This window comes from Lichenostomus cassidix, chromosome 4A (genome assembly GCF_008360975.1).
Source record: "Lichenostomus cassidix isolate B80296 chromosome 4A, HeHo_3.0, whole genome shotgun sequence".
In the NCBI taxonomy this organism is placed as follows: Eukaryota; Metazoa; Chordata; class Aves; order Passeriformes; family Meliphagidae; genus Lichenostomus; species Lichenostomus cassidix.
The window spans coordinates 12005833-12030080 of record NC_139485.1 but is presented as its reverse complement, the minus strand read 5'-3'; the positions used below and the strand labels follow the sequence as shown (position 1 = coordinate 12030080).

The 24248-nt window shown below is 46.3% G+C and overlaps 1 protein-coding gene across 1 annotated transcript in view; it reads left to right on the top strand.

Moving 5' to 3' along the window:
- HS6ST2 (heparan sulfate 6-O-sulfotransferase 2) overlaps positions 1-23534 on the top strand; it is a 122314-nt gene extending 98780 nt beyond the window's left edge. The window contains exon 2 of the mRNA XM_085060553.1: positions 20661-23534. Coding sequence (XP_084916679.1) covers positions 20661-21363 — 703 coding nt within the window. The 3' untranslated portion in view covers positions 21364-23534. The remainder of the gene's footprint in view (positions 1-20660) is intronic.
- Positions 23535-24248: the final 714 nt, after the last annotated feature.

Genomic DNA, 24248 nt, shown 5'->3' with positions numbered 1-24248 from the left:
ATCTCTCCTCCTCCTCTTAGTAAAACACTGACCCAGGTGAAGTCTGTGCTAGCTAGGCGGAGCAGAACTGCTTCTCCCAGCCAAATCCTGGCACCTTCAGTCTGCTCCTGCTGGCTGGCAGCTGTGCTCCTGCACTCCTGTTACCTTGCAGCCTGTTTCCTCACCCATTTCTCCTGTGTGTGTACTCTTCTGTCCCGTGTATTTTTGTTGCTAAGGCCTTCTCTGTATTGGATGGCTTTTCCTGCTGACAGGGAACAGCCAGTTCTCTCGGCACACTTGGATCTTCTCCCTTGTTTGATCCAAGAAAACCATTAAACAACAGTAAAAGTACATCAGCAGTGGCACTCAGCAGAACTGGGTTTTCCTTCTCTTCTGGCATTTTGCATCTTTGTCCCATTTTTATGCCTGATTTGAGATGACATATCAGCTGCTCTTGGCAGGAGGTCTGTAAAACGTCACTGGCACTCTTGGGACATGGTGAATGCTGCTGTTCAATGCCATTGAGCAGTACCTCTGCGTTCTGCCCCTGCTGCATCTGCCAGCCTTCCATGCTAAATATCACTGTGCATCTCCATCTCTTCTCAGGCATGGGTGACAGGAGGCTCTTGTGCTGTTGGGCTGGCTGCAGCTCCCAGCAATTCCTGCTCTCCATCGCCAGCTGGGTGTTTTCTCCTATATCCCTCCTCAATGCTTATTTATCTTCCACCCAGATTTGACAGAGGAGTCTCCAGATAAAGGAATCAATTAAAAAATTACAGGGAGTGTGGCAAGAGAGGAGGGAGGTGGACAGTGTGTTCGTAAGAGGCTGATTTCTTTAGAAAATGAGGCTAAAAATAAGTTTAATAATGTTTTACTGAGCTTTTGCTTCAAAGCAATCTGCTGAGAGTGTCTCACTCCTTCCTGCTCTGGGCATCTAACTGCTGTCATGTTCTTGGCTGTAATTTTCTCTGCACTTTTAGGGAGGCTGCGAGATCTTTGCTAATCACAGAGGGCAGGCAAACCCTCCATTTTAAAGGTCTCACAATCAGCAAAAAAGACAAGGAAGTCGCACAGTAAATGGCACAGAGCTCCAGTGAATCTGCCATGGAAAGATGAAAGCTTGCACCCTGGTTGCCAATATTTGAAGTGGCACCTCCAAAGTCTCTGGCAGAGTGTTAAGCCACCACTGCTGGTGGCACAAGCCAGTTACCTGATTACAATTAGCTCCCCCACACCGTGTCTGATCTGGGGGTGCCACAGCACCTCAGATAACTATACATAACCAGGGACCAACTCTGCAAGTGCAGCAGGGGTGAAAAGGACCTGGCTTTCATTTCCCTGTATAAAATTAGCCACACTGTGCTGCCTGAGTCTCCTGCTTGATGGAGATAAGGATCCAGAGAATTGAGGAGTCCAATTGCATTTTACAGATTTGAACCATCCAGATGTCGTGTCCTTTACAAAGAGGAGCACAGCCCACAGTGCCCCTATATCCAGACCCTCAGGGACACAGCATCCTTTCTCATCTGTAGCCACAGTGATGCTGGATGGTTTTTCATAGAGCATCTCAGCAGAGCTGCTGAGCACCATCAGCCTGACAGCCAAGCAAGAGAGCACTCTGGTATTAATTAACTCATCCTGCCAAGAGCAGGTATTGATTTGCTTTTACAGGACTTTGATGAGTCTTGATTATGATTCTATGGAGGTAGGAAGGTTTCCTGCCCTCAGAAGACTAGAGCAGCCATAATTATAAAATAATTGTGCTTGTTTTCTTCTAAAGTAGTATTTTATTATTTGATGAATCTCTTGTTTGTACTGAGTAGACAGTACGACTTCACAAACGACTTGTTTACTGTCGTGCTTTGATTTATAATTCTTCCTTAAAATTTTAGAGGGTGGGGTTTTTTCCCAGATATGCATTCAAATTACAGTAAAAGTAGGTCACATCATATTTGTGCAGATGTTCCCCTTCCCCTCTTGCTCCAGCTCTCCACTGGTGTATGGGCTGACGATAAGTTTGTGCTGATGACCCAAGGCAGCACTCTGCAAAAGGTGAACCAATCTCATAAATCTTTCACCGTGATCCTGCTGTGTGTTAAAGGCTTACGTGTAGCTCGGAATATTAATTAAAGACAGTTAAACGGCATTTTTTTCCACTGTGTCCTTAGTGTCTCCTACCTAGAATAGATGCTTGTTCTGCGTTTGCCTTGTGTGCACAGTGCCCTGAAGTGCTGGCTGGGGTTTGGGGAGTGTTGCTGCTGTGGGAGGGTGCAGGTCAGCCTTGCTGCCTGTGCCAGTCCTAATGTCCCCTGTGGGACCATCCCTGAGCTCACAGGAGAATAGAGGGAGAGGTCTCTCCTCCTGCCCTGCTCCACTGGGGCTGCTGTGGCTTGCCATGCAGCTGGGGAGAGGATTTATGTTGGTTTGGGAGGAGAAGGGAAGCAAAAACAGGATAGAAGCGCAGTAAGGCAAGGCAGGAGCTGGTCTGGCAGCAGCTGTGAGAGCAAAGGGGGTCAGATGTAGCAGGAAGCAGATTTATGCCACTGTTTCCTCTGCACTGAATAGGAGTTTTCCCTTAGGAGGTTTTTATGGAGAGGTGCAAAGAGCTGTTAAGTCATTAGTGCAGTTTCCCATTGTGGCAGCATTATTCCTTGTTATCTCCACTTTATAGCTCCTCTTTCTCGCCAGCGACTACTGACCCAATAAATATTTGTCCTGACTGTATTATCTGCATCCCAAATGCTTACCTTGTCCTCTGGCATGCAACTTAAAGACATTACAGCCCCTTTTTCTACCTGACAGGGAGAGTCTGGGCCAGTGCTGCTGGCTAATGCCTGTTTGGGAAACAAATACTGACCTTGGATAAGGGCTGGGCAAGTTTTCCCCCACAAAAGCACTTTTTTTCCTTCAGCTTTTAAACCCTCGACTTGGAAGACATGTCCTTGACAAAGCAGCTTCTAAAGCAATCTCCCTATTTCACAGCACCAGCTCTTCGCCTTCTTTTTTTTTCTATTCCATTAACTCAGTGTTTTGCAGCCAACACTCGTGTTAATTAGGTGCAAATTTATTATTCCAGCCAGCTGTTATTACTGTGTAACCCACCCCCCCGACACAGACACCCCCCAGCCCCAGGCTGTCTCAGGTCTGGGTTTTGGGTGTTCTTCCAGCCATGGCATCACTATAAACTGGGTGACCAGCATCCCCAAATTAGCCTCCAAGGGGGACACCAAGGCTGCCCTGGCTATGAGGGGGGAAAATGAGGTTCCTCCTGGCCCTGGGGACATTCTGGGGATATTTCCCAGTGTTTCCTTCCCCAGCTCAGCATCATGCCTGTGCATGGACTCCTACTCCAGCATGGTCCTTTCCAGGCAAACCGACAGGATCTTCTCCTCGGGGGGGGTTGTGTCTCATGGTCAGTTGATTTTAAAGAGGTGTGAGTGCTAATTGGAGCACATGCCATCCCCCTCCCATCTGGACTCCCTCATGTCCAGTAAAACCCGACAGCATCTCTGTGGGGGAAGGATGAATCACACTGGGAACGCTGGATAACAGTTTTCTCACTCTATTCTTACAATTTTTTTTAAATATTCACAAGAACTTTTTTGATGGAAAAATCAAACTAGTAAAAACTCCTGAAGAGAGGAGTAATTATCCAGCTGGCTGTTGTTAGTGCATTTCATAGCTATCAAAAGCAGTGTTCTCCTAGCTCCCTGCCCTTGCTTCAATTCATTAATTAGTGGTATTAATTAGTTGTATTAATTGCAAGCTGATACTTCTAAAGCAAAGAGGCTGAGTGCAAGAATGTGGTTCATAACCTCTCTGCGATGAGTAAAAGTTTCTTAATACTGGAGGTACCCTGGAGAGTTGTGGAAATGCCTGCCAGGTAGCAAAGGTGGCTATGTCCACTACTGCTAGCAGGAGCATCCTACAGCTTGGGAGTTAAAATACCGATTTTAATGATGTTGTTTGTGTGCTCAGGATCACAGCTGCTGCGCTGGTGTCTCCCAGCTCCGTGGATGTTGTTCTTGTCTATGAGTTGAGGACATTTCTGTTGCTCAGCATCCTGCTGTGCTCTTCCCACCTCCCCTCCCTGGCTGCAATGCTCTGGGGGTTTTGTCATGCTGTGGTGAGCCCAGGTGGCCTGAAGGCTCTGCTGGCTCAGCTCTGCAACTGGTGTTGCAGAAGGTGGGGAGTCCTCCTGACTCCACATCACTGCCCCAGGGAATATTTGTCATGACTCCTTCTAAGCCATATCACATTGAAAGCCTGCATCAGCCCCAGTTTCTTGCTCGAATGCCAAGAACAAATCTGTTGCTGCCCATCCTGAAGGTCCAGAGTTCAGTTCCAGGTTTGTTGTCAAAACAGCATTCTCTCTGCAACACGGCTGTGCTGAGTCCTTGTGGTGTGGTGGTGTCAGCCGTGTCACTCGAGGATATTGCACAGTGTCATCGAGCCCTGCAATGACTCAGCCTTAGCAGCATGGTTGAGGTCATTTGTGTAACCAGATATGCTGAGGCTTTAAGACAGGCTAGTGCTTGCTGTGAAGATGTAAGGGTGTATCACATAATTTGGGCTGTCTTTTGGGTGTTTTGCATACACCACAGTCGCTTAAGAGGATCATTTTGGGAGCACAGCAGCTGAGTTGGCAGTGAGGTACCATTGTTCCAACCCATGGGCAGGAGAAGCCCACTTGGATGAAAACATGGTGCTGGGCAGCCCTAAGGAATGGTAATTCTTCAAGCAGTTCTTTTGTCCATGTAGATTAATGGCCCTTTGGACCAGGCAATTGTGCAGATTTTAGGGGTACAGCTTTTTGGGGGTGTTTTTGCAAGGGGCTGCCAAGGCAGAACCATGCATTTGCAGAGTGGGGCTGCCCATGGTGTGATCCTGTGCTGTGACTGGGTGATGCTCAGACCTCAGAGCTCACAGTCAGTGTTCAGCTGACTCCTCTCGGTGTTGATCTACAGACTGAGGCTCAGTAGGTAGTTAACACTTTTCCCCCTGCTGGGTGCTCTCACAACTTGAGGTAATTTGGTGATTTGACAGCGTTTCTCCCTCACACCAAATATAAATGGGCATTTGGCACAGTTCTGCAGGACTGCAGCACTGCTGGGGCAGAGGCAGTGGAGCTGGTGCTGTTTGTGTGCAGCCAGCATGCTGCTGGCTAACTGACACCTGAATTCCTGCAGTGCACCAGCCTCGGGAGAGTCACACCATAAACAACCCCTCTTGGCATCACAGACCCCTGGCACATCATCCAAAGCCCTCCTGCCCTGGACCAGCTCCATCCATGAAGTGCCCTGATGGCCTGGTGTGGACACAGGAGCCTGAGCTGACCCACGGTTAATTAGCTATGAGAACCACGGATTCTGTAAGGTTTCACAATTAGTTTCTTAGTTTCTTTTTCCTTGCTGGTTTTGTTAATGAATTCATTCCATGTGCTCGTGGAAGTATCCTGGTGAGGCTTGAAGAGCTGAGTTACAAGGGAAAAAAAGCCTCTCATTTTGCACCAGCATTTAGCTGATGAAATGTAAAGATGCAATGAGCTGATTAGTGATTCTGGTAATGTAATTAATGCCTCTGTTCTTTCATACGTGCAGAGCTGGAGGTCGAGCTGAGCACTCAGTGGAAATTTGCCCTGAATGCGCAGTTCAGTGTGCTCAAAGTTATTGCTCCCTCGTTATGATTCCTCCAGTAATTCCAAATTAAAGTTGATATACTTGTAAACCCAAAGCAGGGCATGCCTGTGAATTGCCAGGGCTGGAGAATTGGGTTGCAGGATGGGAATGTTAATGCTGTGATCCGCCACAGGCTGGGCAGGAAGGGGCTGGAGCAGAGCAAACACCTTGGTGGCTGTCACTCCTGCCAGATGCAGAGCTGGTGCTGGGGCCTGTCTCCAATCCTTGTCTGTGCTTCCCTGGCTGCTACAGGCAACCAGCCTCGTGTGGTTCTGCAGTTACATCTTCTTAGCATCGCAACCGTCATAAACCATTAACGTAATTCCCAGTCTGAAACCAAGCTCAGATGAGCTCATTTTTCCATGCAACATGGTTTTGGCATGCCTTACATGAAACTTTTATCTCTTTCCTTTTTTTCTCCCCCATTTTTAATAAACATCACATTATCAAAATATTAGTGACGCTGGATTTGCCGCCGTTGGTTTACCATAGATAACAGCATGGAGTGTTCTTCCCGTTCTGATTCAATAGTGCATGACAAGGGAATCCAATTTGTTCAGATTTAGATGACATGCCTCCAATTATGTAATTCCATTAGGAGGTGCCTGCAGCCAAGTCTGTGCTCACAGTCTCAGCAGACATAACTCTAATGGGACGTGTTGCAATATTGCTGTGTGGTAGGCACAACTTTGATAGAGAGCACGACCTGTCTCTCCCAGTCGTGTTTGTGGGAATGGAGAACACAAAAAACGACCCAGCTGTACTTGGGGCTCTAATCTGGCAATAAGTTATGTCACTACAAGAACAAAGCTTTGCAATGAAAGGTGAATTTGCAATGGCTGTATATTTTATGTATTCAAAATCAGTCAGTAAATGCAGCACTTTGAATATGATCTTATATTCGATTCCATAAATGGAAGATATATTGGTTGCAGTTTTTTCTCTTGAATACCATCTCAGATTCCTATGTACTTGGGAATGTTGGATATTTATGAGAATATAAAGCAGTGATGAAAACATAAGACTAAATCTTAGCACAGTTACAACTTGCTTTAAATTATTAATCTTTAAGAAGCATGATAAAAAATTCTGCTATGCAAATTCTGTGGCACTGGAGTTGGTGTACATATCCATTACCACAGAGCTATCTAAATAGTGGTTTTAAAATAATTGTATAATGTTGATGCAGAGTTACAGTTTCTGCAGGCAGGAAAAGGCAATTCTAGTGGCAGATCTGTCTCCCCAAGAAGTGGGATGTAACACCACTCATAAATAAAGCTGTTTAGATTAATTTAGCATCACTTGCACACCAGAAGATTTCTTCAACGCCTTTGGGTAATGTGGCTCAGGCAGGGTTTGGCTGGGCTCAGCTCTCCAAGGCCTGGGAAGAAGCTGGATGGGCCATGTGGGTATATTTTTGGTAGAGGATGCTCAGACCTGTGGAAACTGCAGAAATTTAAAGGCATTTAATAGCCCTAAAAAGGTCAAAGCTCTGACAACCATGTGACATCTCTTGCTCAGCCTTGCCCTGTGTTTGGGCTTGGCCAGCAGACAGGTTCATTCTGCAAAGCTGGGATGTGAGCTTTGACAGTACCTCTGTTGGCCAGTACTAACTAGGGCTTGGCCAAACAGATAGTATTTAAATATATAGCTTTTATTAAGAAGAAAACCTTTCTAATCCTTGCTCCAGGAAAGTATGAGTGATAGCATCTCTACTTCCATAATCTTTTGCAGTTCTCACATGAATATATGAAAGAATTTAATAATGTTCTAGGTTAGAAAATGATCATGCATATGCATACATCTTTAAAATCTCTCTTCTCTGACTTTCTTTGCCCTTATTTATGTCAAGAGAGGAAGCCAGCAAACGATTTCAATGTATGATGCATCCAATATCACCTTTCACATAAACAGAAAAAATATGCTTCCTCTGTTGATGTGATGAGACCAGGATGCATTTAAGTGTCTAGAGAAAGTGTCATTTTGTTTAAAATAATGTGAAGAGGAGCCCAGTGGCAGTATGTTGAAATGAGTTATGGGGGTGCTGCTGTTTCAATGACAGGATGGGGGAGATGCAGCTGAAGATGCTGCTGTTGTGCCTGAGCCCTGGCCCAGATCACCACTGTTGGGAGCCCTTTTGCAACTGCTGCTCTTGTCCAAATCCCTGCATGGATGCTTTGCCAGAAAGCCCCAGTCAGGTAGTGTTTGGCTGTGCATTAATCTGGCTCCTCAGTGGATTGCTTAGCCTGCAGATATAATGGAGTATATCAACCTCAGTTCAAAACCCAGTGTAATTTTGTGGGAATGAATTGTTCAGATAAATTTGGTAGAACACAGTTTCTTAATCTGCTAAATGGGAAAGGACAGCGCTGCCTGCAATTTGGGAATAAATTAGATTATTCTGGATTAACCCCTCCAGGGATGGAGACATAGGAAGAGGCTGTTGCTGCTCAGACAGTCGATTTTCAGGTTTATTTATCGCAGCAATCCAGCTGCCAGTGTGACTGAGAGCAGAGCCTGAGCCTCTGCCATGCACTTCATCATGCTCTGGAGCACCTGTTTGCTGAGTTCAAATGCAAAAACATCCATCTGCTGCAAACCAGGCCGTGTGCACTGGGGACACTGGACACTGCTTTGGCTCCTCTCCCTGGGGACAGAATACCCAGGCATGTTTCCTTGAGTGTTCAGGGGTTCACTGGGAAGTTTTGAGAAGGTGCCTGTGCTCCAAGGCATGCTCAGTCCTCGGATGCCATAAACCCCAGCAGCAGCTCCCCCTTAGTGGAGATGAATGGAGTGTCAGGAAAGCTCTCCAGGATTGTTTGGCCACAGCCTGTTAAATCAAGAGGCTGTTCAATGAGGGCATCATGTGCTCCTCAGATGGCCACACAGCTAGGAGAGACAGCTGAAAGCTCACCAGGTTTGCTGCTTGATTCTGGGGATGCTGCCACATCTGTTCCCCAGGAGTCACTGGACCCACACAGCCTCTCCACATGCATTGTCTGAATTGAATAATAAAGCTCCTCAAAGCAAGGACCACATTAGCCATGGTGCTGTCAATCCAGGAGATGAGTAGCCCCAGGTCCTGCCTATCCCCATCCACATGTGTGGCTCCTGTGTCTTGAATTGTATTTCATGTTTTATAAGAGGGGAGAAATAAACATGAGGGGTTTTTTGGAAGGATGGTAGACCAACAGGTATGAATGGAAGAGCTTCCAGCTTTGCTGCTCTGTTGTTCCCTGGTGAAGTGGGACTTGGCACTGGTTGGTCTTGAAGGGACACTGATTCCATCCTGTCCCTTCTCCCTGGGGACACACTCTGAGTGGACTGCTGACTATACCAGCTGGGTAGAGGAGGAAATCTCAGGACTTGTAATTGATATGAGTAGAGTTCACTGAGGAAGAGGATGAAATAAACAATCAGGTCCTTCACTGAGATGGAGGTATCAGGATCACCTCTTCGTTCCCTTGAGTAGGGCAATTCCTCAGTGCTCTCCCATTTCATACCTGCCATGCTTTTGGGGTGTAAAGAGTTGTGCTCCACTTTGTTTCCTCATTGGAAATATTTGCTTGGAGAAGGACAGCTTGGGTCAAATTTCCCAAAATTTCCCAAAGCTGCACTCCCAGCGTTGAAGGGTTGTGGTGTTTCAGATGGGCAGGGGAGATGCAGTAGAGACAGAACTTAAAGCTGATGATTGGTGAACTGTAAACTTGAGCTGGAAAATGTGGCTGTACTGTGAAATTCAGGACACCATCTGTTTCATTGCTTGCTTGCAGTAACATTTGTACTTGATAATTAAAATGTCACACACATTTTTAGCCAGAATAATCCATGTAGGAGTAGAACTGTGTCTTCTGAAAATCTTTCAGGACATACTCACAGATAGGAACAATGCTGTTTTGAACCATCTCTTGCTGCTTATATAGGAGTTTTGCTTCTTGCCTTTTTTTCTTTTCTTTTTTTTCTTTTTTACTTTCATGTTTAGAGGAAGAGGTTAGGAGAGTGGGAGCAATGGCAATTCCTTTTGGAAGGAGCTGTGACCTTAGTGAATAACCCTACATGTCATGTGTTTTATTTTGCTTTAGGTTTATCATACTGGGTGTATCATACCCCTTCCGTCAGGGGTAGGTTATCTTTGGCTTCAGCTGAAATCAGCTTGGTTTTAAGGGTTTCTCAGCTAACCTAAGCAAGACTTTTCTCCAGCTGAGGGTTCAAAGTGCTGCCAGCTTGTTTGGCTGTGGGTGGTGAAGGCTGGGAGCTCAGAGCTCAAAAACTGCAGCGAGAAGCTGCTCAAAGAAAGGTCAGATCTTGACCCAAGCTTGTGATACACTCATGGAGAGAGACCCAGAGCAAAGGGCAAGGCAAGTAGCCTTTTTGCATAGCAGTGCCAGTCCTTCAGCTGGCACAGAGGGGAGCTGAGCTCCTCTCCTTGCCCAGCCCAAGCTGCTGCCTCTCTTCTTGGTGGTGGTCTCAGTTCAGCTGCCACTTTGGCTGGAGTTTGCTTCATGGCACTGAAAAGAAGCAAAAATTGAATTTGCTTTTGACTGTCTGCAAGTAGGATTTTGAATGTCTTAATGCTACAAGTTAATTAGCAATATAGGGGGCATCTGAAATCCAGGAAAATGCAGTGTGTCCCAGCTGATCTTGGTGCTGAATGCACTGTCACTGACTGCCAGGAAAACATCTGAGGAGGTTTTGCCAGCTCAGTCTCCTGTTTCCAGGCACACCACGAGCTTGGACTGTGTGGATGGTCCTTCTGAGCACAGCACAATGGACACATCCCTAGCCTGCTTCAGGGCTGTATGAGAAGCTAAAGTGTCACTTTCCATTAGCATGGCTTTCTAAGGGCATTGTCCTAACCGATTCACACTGAGTAAGGTATACTTTCACTAAATGTTTGGGGTGGAACCAGCAGACGTGGGAAGCAAGATGTTCTGCACATCTTGTAATGTTTACTTAGTCTTGCTTGCTTAGCTGATGTAAAACCCTCCCAGCTGAGCTTTGACACAACAAATGCATCCACAGATTTTCAGTTTTACTAGAAATGCACTCTGCTGTTCCATGAAAATTTTAAATCCAGGTATGCCAACTGTGTGTGAATACAAGTTATAAAATCCTGGTCCGCTGGGAGCCATTTGGAGCTCAGAGTGTTGCAGTGCATTGGAGTGTGCCATCAGTAACTAGTCAGGATTAAAGATGAAGTCTGCAGAAAAGCCACAGCCAGGACCTCAGAAACACTCCCTGCCAGCCAGGTGCTTTCAGGACTGTCTCCCATCCTAAATCAAACATCCCAACATCCATGCAGACCTTGCACGTCAGAGCTCAGGATGTATCCTTGCAGGATCAGGCCCTGTGCTTCTGCCATGAGACTGTATTGTAATGTGTGAGAGAGGGCTTAAAATATTCTAATTGTCTGCTATGAAATTGCAGTTTTGTTCCCAAGAGTAGAAAAGTGAGTTTAAATCATTAACGCCACAAGTCTCAGTGATGATTACAGAAATGTTTGCAAGTGACTTAATCAGTATAGTTTGTCTGAGTGGCCCATTTTAATATTATTGCACTGATTAAGTTTTCTTAGCTAATATGTGTTTCATTTCCAATTCAATTAAATGAGAATCCCCTTCCATTACATGATATTACAGTAGTGCCCTAGTGGGGCAGGAGCACACTTGGTATTTTCAATTGATACAGATTTCTTCATTATACAGTCTCATGGTGCTCAATGGAATCAATGAGAGCTGAAATTAAAACTGTGGAAGTTGCAGCTGTAAATACACTGTCCATTTCTCTATCCCTCTTCTGGCAGCGGGCTGAGAATATATTAGTATCAGTTCATTAATTACATTGCAAATATGTTTTCAATAAATACTTGCTTTTGACAAAATTTTAGAAAGACTGGGAAAGATTTTCCTTGGATTTCTGTATGCACAATAATTACAATAAGCAAAGTATAAGTTGCACTAATGTGCCTTTTTTATGCACTATATATCCTCCATTTAGTTTTTAAAAGCACTTCAGTGTAACCTATCGTGGGATGTATTAACTGGTGTATGGAAGATTATCTGCAAATGGCTTGTGAAGGAATTACGTTCTTTCGTGTGAGCCAAACCTCCTCCTTTTATGTATTATTGAAGAGAATTGATTGAGCTCTGATATAGTAACAAATGATTTTATAAATACCTCTCTGGAGTTAATTTCCCATTGTGGGATATGCAGAGCTCTTGGGGCTGATCTCCTGATCTTTTTCCTGAGAGCTCCAAGGTTTCTCCAGCGCTGAGGTGAGGATGTTCAATAGCAGCTACTTTCACACACAAAGGAGCTGGAAGGAGTGTTCAAGCAGCGATTAGGAAATTGCAGCGAGTGCTCAGGAAATAGGATAAATCACAACTTCTAAATACACATTCATGCCTTCATAAAGAAGACAAGTGTGCGTGCCAAGCTGAGATGGGAGCCCTGGGCACCCGCTTCCTCCTGGATCCTATCAGCCACAGAACTTGCAAATGAGGCACACAGAGTATGTGGCTGTGAGCATTTAAGACATAGCTAAAATATATATGGATATAAGGATAAAGCTTTCTTAATACTAAATATATGCTTTTTATAAACAAGTAAACAAGAAGTCGGATTTCTTTTTCTTTTCTTTTTTTTTCCTTTTTTTTTTTTTAAGAATATAATAAATATTTTAGCATAGTTATTCTGGCTCCATAAGTGCAATGAAAATGTTAGCCTTGGCATATCAATCGCACTTTACAGATGACTGTAATTTCCTGAATGTCAAAACTCCAAATTTCTCTACTAAGCAAACTTTTCAGTGGCAAAATAGATTGCCTCCATAATATATCACTGTGTGCAAGAAAAAATGAAATCTTTATGTACTGTATTATGAATCAATGAGGCATTAAGATTCTTGGAAGGGTGAGTGGACTCTGGAAAATGAAAAACTGCCACTATTGCCTCTCTGTAAACCACTGCTTATGGAGTGTAGGCTTTGCAAACCTCGATCTTTGCCGCCGCAGAAATATCAGTTACACGTTGAGACTAATTCCTGCAGCGGCATTTAGATGGAGTAAATACTGTTGTAAAGATCTGATTTATAGCAGCATCCTGTGGGTATTCACCAGCTCTGTTGCAGTGGCCTCATTTTTGCTTCAGGATATTTGCCATGCTTTTTAATGAACCCGTAAGAGCTCTGTGAGCATGCTGTGCCACGCCTGGAACATGTGTGTGATGAGGCTCCAGATGTGAGCTCCAGGGGATGGGGACAGCTCCTCACCCTGGGAATTGGAAGGTGCTCCTGGTGCTCTGTGTATGTCAGAGCTCGATGGTTCAAAAGACAGCACTCACACCTTGAGTTTTCTTAGTGTGTATTAAGAGCAAAATTCAGCTCTGCCTCCCACTTATTAAGGGATAATCGCCCTAGGCAAGAAAGGCACTTTCCAAAGCCAAATCCAGCATCACCTGTACTGCAACTCATCATCCAGCACGGCAGAAGCATCCACACACTGATCCTCCTGTCACCTTCTCTCTCCTTTCCTTGGGTTTTTCCTCCCATGTCCAGCCCAGGAGCTCACCACCACTGCTGCCCTCCATCCTGATGCCTCTGTCAGATAGCTACGCTCACAAGGTGGGAAGCTATCCTGCCCTAGGTAGGCTGTGATGGAAGCTGGGTGTTTCCAAAGGGCAGTTCAGTCCTTTTTCCAGCAGGTCAGCTGGGTGGGATGGGTCTGAGCCCCTCTGCCCAGCATTGCCAGCCTTTCCCATGCCACCCTCCAGGGTGGAGACAGAGGACTGGGGACTGGCACCAGTGGCTGAGTCACTCTTCTGTTTGCTGAGTCTAAAAACAGAAACTTGCTTCTCTTTTTATGCATTACTAAAAAGAAATAAAAATTAAAAAGGCCACTATTCTTGCTGAATTGGTGCTGAGCAGGGGTATCCTGCAGAGATCTTAATAATACAGGCAATTATGAAATTAATACCACTCTGGCAGATCTGCAGGGCTGCTCTCCCCTCCACAGGCAAGACTGTGGACAATTAGTTTGTGCGTGAGGCTAGCTGGGAGCATGTTCGTGTGTGAGGCTGCATATTTTTTACTTATTTAGAGCCTTATTTTCATTATCTTTGTTTGCATATGCCATGCCTGCACATATATGAATGTGTACCTTGACCTGCAAAATTGCTGCTTTCCTCTGTGCCTGAAATGCTTCTTTTCTGCAGATCTTTCCTATTTGGTAATTTCACGGGCAATGATGGTCTGGTGTAATTGCTGTTCTTGAAAAATCCAGCTCCTTTTTATGGGTTCCTCTGGCACTTCTCTCCTGCTGCTGTTGCTGTGGGTAGGCTGCTGGCTTCCTACCCCCACCATTAGTGTTTCTAGACAAAACATCTTTGTGATTCATTGGGTGCTGATAGAAGTGAAAACATAATGATTACTTAGAGGAAATGTAAATTTGCATTTGCTAACGGCTTTAATTCGCAGCCCTGAAATACTTATCTCCTTCCAGGCCCTTTTTCAGAGCTAATGCATGATTTGCTTCTGCCACCCTGAGACCCAGAGTAAAGGAATATAGTCTGGGTAGTCTTGCAGGCTGCTGCAGAGAAGAGGAGTATTTGTTCCTCCTTCTCTCCCTCCCCATAATCTTTATGTGTCACTTGTTTAATGAAGAAGTGATTTGTTCATCTAGATTCTACTATACTTTGAATTTTGGATGAGGTGGACCTGGAAGTTTATTTAATTTAAATGACTGAATAAAGAGAGGTCTCACAGGAACAACTAGGAGCCAGCCCAGGGTGTGTTTGCTCAGCAGGAGCTGCCCTGAGGTCCTTGGGGAGAGAAAGGCAGCAGTCCTGCTCCAGTGTCCCTGCTCCAAGAGCTGTGACAGTGGCAGGGGGGCCCTGGCTTGGGCAGCTAGGCTGCAGATCCAGGGCATGCAGGCAGCCTTGGAATACTGGGCACGAGATCTCCCTGCAGCTCACAGAGAACTCGACAGCCCCCCTTGCTCCTCTCCCACTCAGAGATGGAGTTTGTTGCCCCTGTCTGTGGGGCTGGGAGGCATGGGAGCAGAGCAGCACTGCAGGAAACCCACGGGCAAAGCTCCTCCACTGCTGCCACTGCCATCCACAGCACTGCCGGGAAGCATCTGGGACCAATCTGGAGTGGATGCAAACATTGGATTCCCAGTGCTGCCTCAGTAAGCTTGCCAAGTATTTTGGCCTCATCTCTGTGAGGTATGCTGCAGGAGCTGCTCTTGGCAGGGAAGAGGTATTCTCATCATTTTGGGGGAAGGTTCCAAGCAGGGATGGTTGAGGCAGGAGAGGTTCTCACCAGGATGCTCACCCCTGTCCTTATAATTGTGTGTCTAGGTGACAAAGTTTGTTAAGAATCAGGATGAGTCACAGTATTAAATGAACACTTTGCCTCTCTCTGAGTGATCTCCAAACAGATGCCTGCCTCCAACAAATTAGGCAGCAGGGGTATTTCTCTTGGAGGAGCAATTTGTGGTATTAGTAAATCAAATTCTCAGTGGGCCACTCTTGATGGGAATTAACCTCACCTTCTGGGAGCAAAGCTCTTGGCGCCCAGCGTGGCATAATTGAGTTTGACTTCTCAGAGAGATGTGGTGGCCATGATTGATCGGCTGGGAGACCCTCTGCCAGAGATTAAAATCCATCAGCAGCTCCAGAGCCCACGGGGAGGGTTTCTAAGAGCAGAACAAGGAATGTGAGACTCGCGCCGTTCGCATTCCTGACCTTCCGTCATTGTCTGTGACTTTGCTGTCAAACAATCCTGAGCAGGGATGTTTTCTGAGAGGTGTAGATGAGGGACGAGTGCAGGAGCCTGTCTGTGGCACAGTTTCACTTCACTGCTGGGAACAGTGGAGGAGAAGGAGATGAGATCTCAGATCCATATGCAAGGGCACAGTGTAGGAGCATCTTCCTCTCGTGAGATGAGTTGAGTGAGACAAGTTGCCATCTGAAAAAAACCCCAAATTGCTCAGCTTTTTAAAGAATGAATATGTGACTACCCTCTTATAAGGGAGCTCTGTGGATTTTTATTCAGCAGCATGAGCGGTTTGTGGGGAGGGAGGAAGGACATGGATGTCCTTGTGCTACTTGCTGGCTCTGGTGATTGTTTCTGGTGCTGAAGTACCAACCCTATGATTATTTTTCTTTTCTCAGTAGCTCCGTCCTTAACCCTTTGCATCATATGCAGAATCTCTGCTGCGGGGTTTTAGTTTGTTTTGTTTGCATTTCTGCTGGATATGGCACAAATCTGGTCTGTCCCTTTGCCACTGCTCCTTCAGTGAAGTTTCCTTTCAAAATATGCTTCTTCACCCGGAGCAGAACTTGGTTTCACTGCCCTGTTAATGTACTACAAAGTCCATGAACTGGAGAAAAAAACCTACATAGATTTGGAAACATAACCAAATTTCTGTGCCTCCCCCATCTCCACCCAAAGAGATGGAGACACTTGTGTAAAATTGCCTCCCATTCACTGCACAAGCCCCGTCTGTGACTCCAAACCTCCTAGCCAGGCTTGCCATCTGGATGAGCTTGACCTAGATACAGACTGGTGAGTTTGAGCCAGCTTAAAGCGTAGCCTTACTTTGCATGGTGAATGGGACTGCCCCAGTACTTTCCCTGGAAATTATAGCTCTGCTTCCTCAGCCCTATGCTGAAGCTGTGTTTTCCTGGGTTAGGTTGCCCCCAGGCACAGCCTGTGGGGGAGATGGGGATGTTTCTGAGGCTGCACTGCTCCCTGAGCAAAGGCTGTAGGTTTCTCACCCTCAGTAACCTACAAAGCCCTTCTTGCTACAGCCTCATTTCTCAGCAGAAATGGGAAAAGGTCACTCAGTCCCTCACCTACTAATCCACTAATGGATGTAATGGTGAGTGGATGTTCAGCTTTCAGCTCCCCTCTCCAGTCCTTACCTCATAGCTCCATCAAGCCAGGCTCAGGTTTCCAGGCTGAAGCCATGGCAGCTGCCAGCATCTGACCTCCAGCCTCCCTGACCTCAACAGGCAATTAAACAGCAGGGCAGTAGGGTTGGGATGAGATGTGCTCTGACTTTGGGAGATTCTGACCCGTTTTGATGCATAATTAGAGTCACTCCCTCCTCACTTCTTTAGCTCTGCACACAATAAGCCCCCTGAGCACCATGGTGGGGATACCTGTGTATCCCTTCCCTGGCAGCTTCTCGAGGCTCTGAAGTTCTGGCTTTATTCAGTGTTGTCTTCCACTGGGGTTTCAAGCTTTCTCGCTTGGACTTCAATTTTTTTTCTTAATTTCTTTTTTTTTTTTTTTTCATTTCTAATGTTGCAATTAGAAGTTTGATGCAAGGATTATTTTAAAAACTCATTAGACTGAAAAAAGGGAATCTCATTCTGCCCCTGTGTTTGGCAGAGGTGGGTAAAGGACTGGCAGGAATGGACTGTGTGACCACAGAATTGTCCTTCAAAGCAAGCAGATGCAGCTTGGGGAGCAAACTTAACATTGTGGGAGTGTTCACTCCCCACATTCCTCAAGGAATAGCAGTGCTCTGAGAGATACAGAAGCAAGTCACTGTCACATCATCCCACATTCCTGATGCCTCCAGGGTCAACCTACTTTGTGAGTTGCCCTCGAGCTCCCTTTCTCTGGTTCATGGCCACCCAAAAAAGCCATGTTTGTGGTGAGTGCAGCTCTAAGCTGGAGGAATGATTCACAATAGTTGGAGCTCTACCTGCAAACATATTGTCTCGGGCTCTGAAGCACATGCTTCACAGAATGGGCAGGAGCTCAACACCCCCTTGGTACGACAGCAGAAAGAACAAGCTGTTACGTACAGAGCTAAAAATAATTGCAAAGCTTTGAGTCTTCCTCCTGGTTGCAGCAGAATGATGCTCAAAGTGCTGATGGCCGATTTCATCTCTGGGCCAGCTCTGACTTGAAGGAGGCATTGAAGCTTTTGTGACTTTCTGAAGCTCAGTTCAGATGAACACAGACCAGCATGGCTGCTTTCCTGGAGCTGCCATGATTCCTAACTTGGAGGAGAGTGGCTTGGGGCAAACCCAAAAGCTGGTGTTCCCAAAAGGGTCAGTGCTTTTTTTGGTAGAATTCTAATAGGCAGATAATACCCTACCTTAAGAAGGGTACAAATGCACAAAATTGAGATTGGTCCAGCGACTGACAAAGAAACTTTTTCTAAGACATTTCTTGAGAGCAGGATTCATCTGGGAAATAACAAAATGGAATAAGTAACAAGCTGTAAGTGTGTTTCAGGGAGCTGTGCTCAGGCCAGGGAGGATATGAGCCCCAGCTGGAGCATCCCATGAACATGCCTGCCTGGCATCCTGAGCTCAAGGTGCTGGGGAAGCCCAGACACCTCCATGCTCACTGCAGAGTCCAGTGAGTGTCTTTATTCAGGCTCATTCCCCCATCTCCCTGGACTGCAGCATTTCCCTGTCAGGCCCAGATGGAAATACCTGCCTGGACGAGGCCACCAGGCTGATGGTGATCTGTTACAACACAGCCTCTTCCACCAACACACGAGTTTTTATTCATTCTTTTGTTTTTACAACAGCAGCCAAGGGAGACGCTTTGTCACCGCCTGTGACCAAAGAGCACAGAGGGAGAGTGGCTGAAGAGTTTGAACTATAATAAAACTCTCACTGGATCGATCTTGGCTCAGGATTTGTTTCCCTTCTTGCATTAACTCCCCATCGATTTCTGTGATGACCTTAGAGCATATGGTCTGGTTGGCCTTCTCCCTGAGCTGGTAGCACCCCTGTGCCTGCACCCTTCTCCCCTGAGCTGAACTGCACATGGGCCAGCTCATACAAGGGGCTCTGGGGTGAGCAGGGCTTTGCTTTTGCCTCCTCAGTCATCAGAGGTTTGTTTTTGTATGTTTGTTGCTATAATTAGTGTAGAGTGCTGTATGGTTGGGTCATTATTTTAGTGCAGTATCCCAATAAAGTCCTGGCAGAAGGTAAAGAAGGGGCTTGGGTTTGCCCCAGAGATGCTCCATTTCCCCTTCCTGGGGATCCTGACAAGGCTGTGTTGCTGCTGCATCAAAGGAGCCTGAGGCACAAGCATGATCAGGGACAGCTCCTGCTCACTGGAGCGGCTGATTGAGGTGGTGCTCATGGAAAGCCCTTTCCCTTTGCCAGGCTGGGTTCTCCAATGCTCCCAGAGACCTGCTGAGATAAGACAGAGCAAAACTCTTCCCATCTTTGCAAGGGACAGTGTGGGGTTAGCAGCTGCCACTCACTCATGAAAGTGAGCTTTATTCTTGCTCCCTCTTATCTCTGACTCTCACAGTGAAATCATGGAATGGCACTTCTGTGGGAAAGGAGCTTCTTTGGGGTTGTGGTGGGGGCTTTGGCACCCTTTGCCTGGGTGAGTCTGTGGCCAAATCCCTCTGAGCAGGGGGGATGGCATCAGCACTGCCCTGGGTGAGTGTGGGGATGGAGATGTTCTGATTGTGGTATCCCAGCTCCAAGTGTTGGATGCTGTTGTTTCCAGCCACTGATGCTGTACCAGGCTCCTTGGCTTTATTTGGCTTTGCATGTTTACTGAACTTTCTGCTTAATTATTTATGAGTGTGAATGCTCTAAATAGGAAGGGGAGTGGTGACTCCCCAGATTTCCTTTCCCCATGCTGTTGGATCGTTTTGGTACTTGTGATTCAGTTTTTAGTCCACCCAAAGACAATTTTCTGTAAAACATTGACATCTAGTGGCTTTTCTGCCAAAGGAAACGATAGAGAACAAAAGTTTGACTCCAAGGTGGCCAGTCACGATGTCACTTGAGATAGCAAATGAATGTCCTTCTCCTCCTTACACAGCACCAAGGGCATGGCAATCACACCCCAGGGGCTCAGGGCTTCTGGGCACACACTCCGTGGTGTCCTCATCCTGGAGGAGTGGCTTTCCCTGCCAGGACAATTTGCCTATTGAGCTACTTTAATTCCATTTGCTTAAGAAATGGCTGGTATCCTGATGGTGTTCCTCCAGCATCATCCAGGTGGGGCCATGGTCATGTTAGTGGAGGTTCAAAGAGCTGTGCCCATCTTCAGGCTGTGAGGGTGGACAACACAGTGTTTGATGGTGGATCTTAATGTGCAACCCAGAGTGAGCTCTGGGCAAGTTCTGTGGTTGAACTTGCAGCTTTTCTAGCTGGTGGCCTGATGGCTTCCCCATGGCAGCATGTCCCTCACATGTGCTACTATCTTGTTACTCCAGACCAAACCCAGCATCTCCCTTGAAAATGTTTTCTCTCACAAAATGCTGTAATGCATCCTTTAATTTCTTGTTAGTCACTTAGCTGTTCTCTCTCCTGGTTTCAGTCATGTATCAGATGAAGGCAGGAGGATGAAACAGGATTTACGTGGGCTTTTCCAAGGTCCTCCTTAGGGGTTGGGGCTTCTGGGCACACCCCATTTATCTGGCCTGCAAAAGGAAAGGTCCTGTAGGAAATGCCTTCCTCAGAGATGTTGTGCTGCTCTGGGGCTCGTGCAGGTGAGACCCACGGCTGCTCATCAGGGAATGTGGCACAGGCAGCTCTTTGCTGTCTGTGGAAACCTGTCAGTGCATCTCTGCTGTACCAGGAAATTAAAAGAGCCAGAGCTACCTGTGTCCTGCTTGGGTTGCGGCTTACATCCTGGGAGACACTTCAAGTATTCTCCCAAGGTCTGGGGTGGCCAGCAGTTGGAGCAGCAGCAAGAGTGTTGCCACGTGGACAGCCCAGCACAGAGGGGAGTGTTGGGTTCCCTTGGCCTCTGTAGAGGCAACACCCGTTAAACAGAGGCAGTTCTGTGTGTTCAGGTAGATACAACCCTTCCCACTCCCCCCAGGGTTTTGTTCAGCCGTCCTTCACCCTGCAGAGGTGAACTCGCAGAGAAGCCTCTGCATCAGTGCTGCTGAAAGCCTCTTAAGTGCATCTCCCAGTTAGTATTGATTCTGAGCGTTAATGCGTTGCGTGCTGGAGACACACGGGACTAAACGCTCTGTTTTCCTCTCCCCTCGGCAGGAACTTCTACTACATCACCATCCTGCGTGACCCCGTGTCCCGGTACCTGAGCGAATGGCGCCACGTCCAGCGAGGAGCCACCTGGAAGGCGTCCCTGCACGTCTGCGACGGCCGGTCCCCCACCACCGAGGAGCTGCCCAGCTGCTACACAGGAGACGACTGGTCAGGCTGTTCCCTGCAGGAGTTCATGGATTGCCCCTACAACCTGGCCAACAACCGCCAGGTGCGCATGCTCTCCGACCTCAGCCTGGTGGGATGCTACAACCTGTCGGTCATGCCTGAGGAGCAGAGAAATAAGGTTCTGCTGGACAGTGCCAAGGAGAACCTGAAGCGGATGGCTTTCTTCGGCCTGACCGAGTTCCAGCGCAAGACTCAGTATCTCTTTGAGAAGACTTTCAACATGAACTTCATCTCGCCGTTCACGCAGTACAATAGCACAAGGGCCTCCAGCGTGGAGATAGACAGGCAGACTCAGCAGCGCATCGAGGCCCTCAATTTTTTAGACATGGAATTGTACGATTATGCAAAAGACCTGTTTCTGCAGCGCTACCAGTACATGCGGCAGAAGGAGCACCAGGAGGCGCGGCGGAAACGCCAGGAGCAGCGGAAGATCCTGCGGGCCAAGCAGGCACACCTGAGGGAGCAGGGGGACAACAGCTCCAGCACTGACTACACAGGGAACGTGGAGAGGTGGCGGCGGTAGTGGGGACACTGGGGACACCCGCCAGGCGCCAGAGCGAAGCGGAGCCCAACCCAGCCTGCAAACCGGAGATGACAAGTGATGCTTCTCAAGGGTCTGAAGCAAAAAGAGGTCGAAATGTTGCCTTTGCAGTTGCCTTTGCAGTAAATGTTGTACTGTACGTGGAACACTTAATCTTAGTGTGTAATTAAATTGTCCTTTTTAGGTTTGTTGGATTATTTATGAAATACAGGAGCCGGCTCGGCTCATTGGAAATGTTTGCTTGGACATTTATTTAAAAGGAGTGAAAGGAAAAAATCCTTAAATTAGTTATGAGTACAAAATGGGATGCTGGAAAATGTTGATGATGCTCGGCTGAAATCTATCTGGGAAGCAAACTCATTTCCTAATAACGAGCATTTAGCATACTCTCACAATACAGTATATGAGCAAAACCTTTTCCCTTTGATTTTACCTTAATTTTATTTTAATAATGTGTTTTCAAGGGCACCAACTGCTTATGATATTTACCAAGTTAATGAGTGGACGACGAAGGGAACAATAAAGGTCTAGAAAAATTATCGACTAGTTTTATGTATAATATTGGCTTTTAAAATGAATAGAAGTAATTTCTCTAGCTATATAAATATTTAAAATTTTAAACTTTTTCTACCTACTGCTGTTTAGAGTTTTAAGCTTGGTCTATCTCATATAAAAAAAAAGAAAAAAAAAAGACATACATACTTTTCTGAATTCAATGCCAATGTTATAGACACTGTTTCCAGAATTTTTCAGGGCAGTATGATTTTAACCATTCTGGAAGACTTACAGCACATCCTCATGTTTGTTTCATAAAGCCTGCTCCAAATTATAATCCTGTGACAGTGTCTCATTTTAGGTCTTTCTTACCCATTAGAATACATAATGCTGAATTTATCATTCCTTAATAATTGGTGGTATAAACTAGATGAAATTATGTTGCCGATATTTGTGTAGTGTCTTTAAAAAGTCATAAAACTCTCTAATCCCAGCAATATTATGAAGAGGATTGCTCAATGGAAGTAGATTTACACTTGAATTAGGATTTACTTCCAGTAAATCTTTGCTACACCAGATAAGAACAGGGCTTTTTTTTTCCTTTTTTCCTATGCTCTTGAGCCCTTCACAGCGATGACAGATGAGGACTGAAAGTGACAGAAGCCAGTTTTTCCATAGCCATAGTTAGCCAGGAGAAGGATGTGTGGTGCATGGGGTGCAGCAGCTTGCTCCAAGCAGGCTTTGCTGGGGCTTGGGGTGCAGAGCTGGAGCTGGAATGGGATCACCCACAGCCTCCAGCCTCACCCAGACCCACAGGGAGAGCAGACGGGGCTCGTGGTGCGAGGGGCTCCTATAAATCTCTATGCAAAAAAATAAAAAAAAAACCTCTGCAAGGCTCGGGCCAGACATTCAGCAAGTTCAGAACATTTGTCCTGCAGTGCTCCTGAGCTTGGCACTGAGCACAGACACCTGAAAAGGGCCCTCTGTGTCCCCAGGGGCATGATGCTTACAAGGCTCGCTTGCACTGTTGCCTTTCACCTGTGATACTCTATACACCATGAAGGCAGGGAGGCAGGAAATGAGGCAGAAGGCTTTAAAAACATCTTACAGCTCCACGCCTAAGTTACCTGGAAGTGGTTTTACATCTGATGTTGTGTGGCAGCCCGGGGGCAGCAGCCCTGCCAGGGGCAAGGGGAGAGCAAAGCAGCAGCAAACCAATACCCTGCATTAGCAGCTTCAAGAAGAGAATAACTTCATGTACAGCAATTTTTTTTTTAAATGAGAACTGCAGTTGCCAATATGATGTCTCAGTTGTATTTTGGTTTTCACGGGGGAAAATAATTCGCTCTTGAAACTGAAAGGCACTGCTGTAAACAGGACTTAACCATGGGCGAGCTGGAGGCCTGTTGCAGGAGGTGCATCTTGTTTTTATGCTGTGGTGTGCATGGTTTACAGAGACTAGTTGCATTTTCTCTGTGTATACTGTCTATTGTATATAGGGGATGTACGAATATAAGGATACCATTTTGTCATAACCATATCAAATTCTACTGATTTCCACCGTAGACGCTGTCTTATTGTGTAGATTTACAGGCCAATCCACTGACTTTGATTGTGTAATTTAACAATAGAACTGATAAATAAAATTTAACTACAGACTTCTGATTTTCATGTGATTATTTCTTTCTCTGACAACGTGGCAAGAGCTGTGCAGTTCAGAATGGATGGTAATTCTGACATGAATGAAATAGCAGTTGACAGCAAGTATGTGAGGTTGAAGTCATGGCTCTCCTGAAGTGTGTTTAAACTACAGCTTTCAAGGGCAAAGCCACTTTGGACTTTTGTGTGGTTCAGAAGTTACTGCAGAGGTTTTGACTTCTTTTCTGAGCAGTCCTCAGAAAAACAAGCTGTGGTTTCTGGTGATTTTAAATATGATTGTCAATGGTTTACAGCATTAAGGAATTCTTTCTCTATCTGTACATATGTGTGTGTACACATATGATTTTTTTTCCTTTATGAGATACCTTCCATTTTTGCTCCAGCTGGCACTGGAGAATGCTGCCTAGCCACTGACTTCTAGTGCATCCCACTGTATCCCTCCTGAGGGCACACAAAAAATTGACAGAGACACCTTCCACTCTCCCAGGTTGCTCCAAACCCTGTCCAGCCTGGCCTTGAACACTTGCAGGGATGGGGCATCCACAGCTTCTCAGGGCAACCTGTGCCAGGGCCTCACCACCCTCACAGAGAGGAATTTCTTCCTAATATCTAATGTATATCTGCTCTCTTTCAGTTTACAGCCATTCCCCCTTGTCCTATCACTCCATGCCCTTCTCAAAACTCTCTCCAGCTCTTCTGGAGCCCCTTTAGGC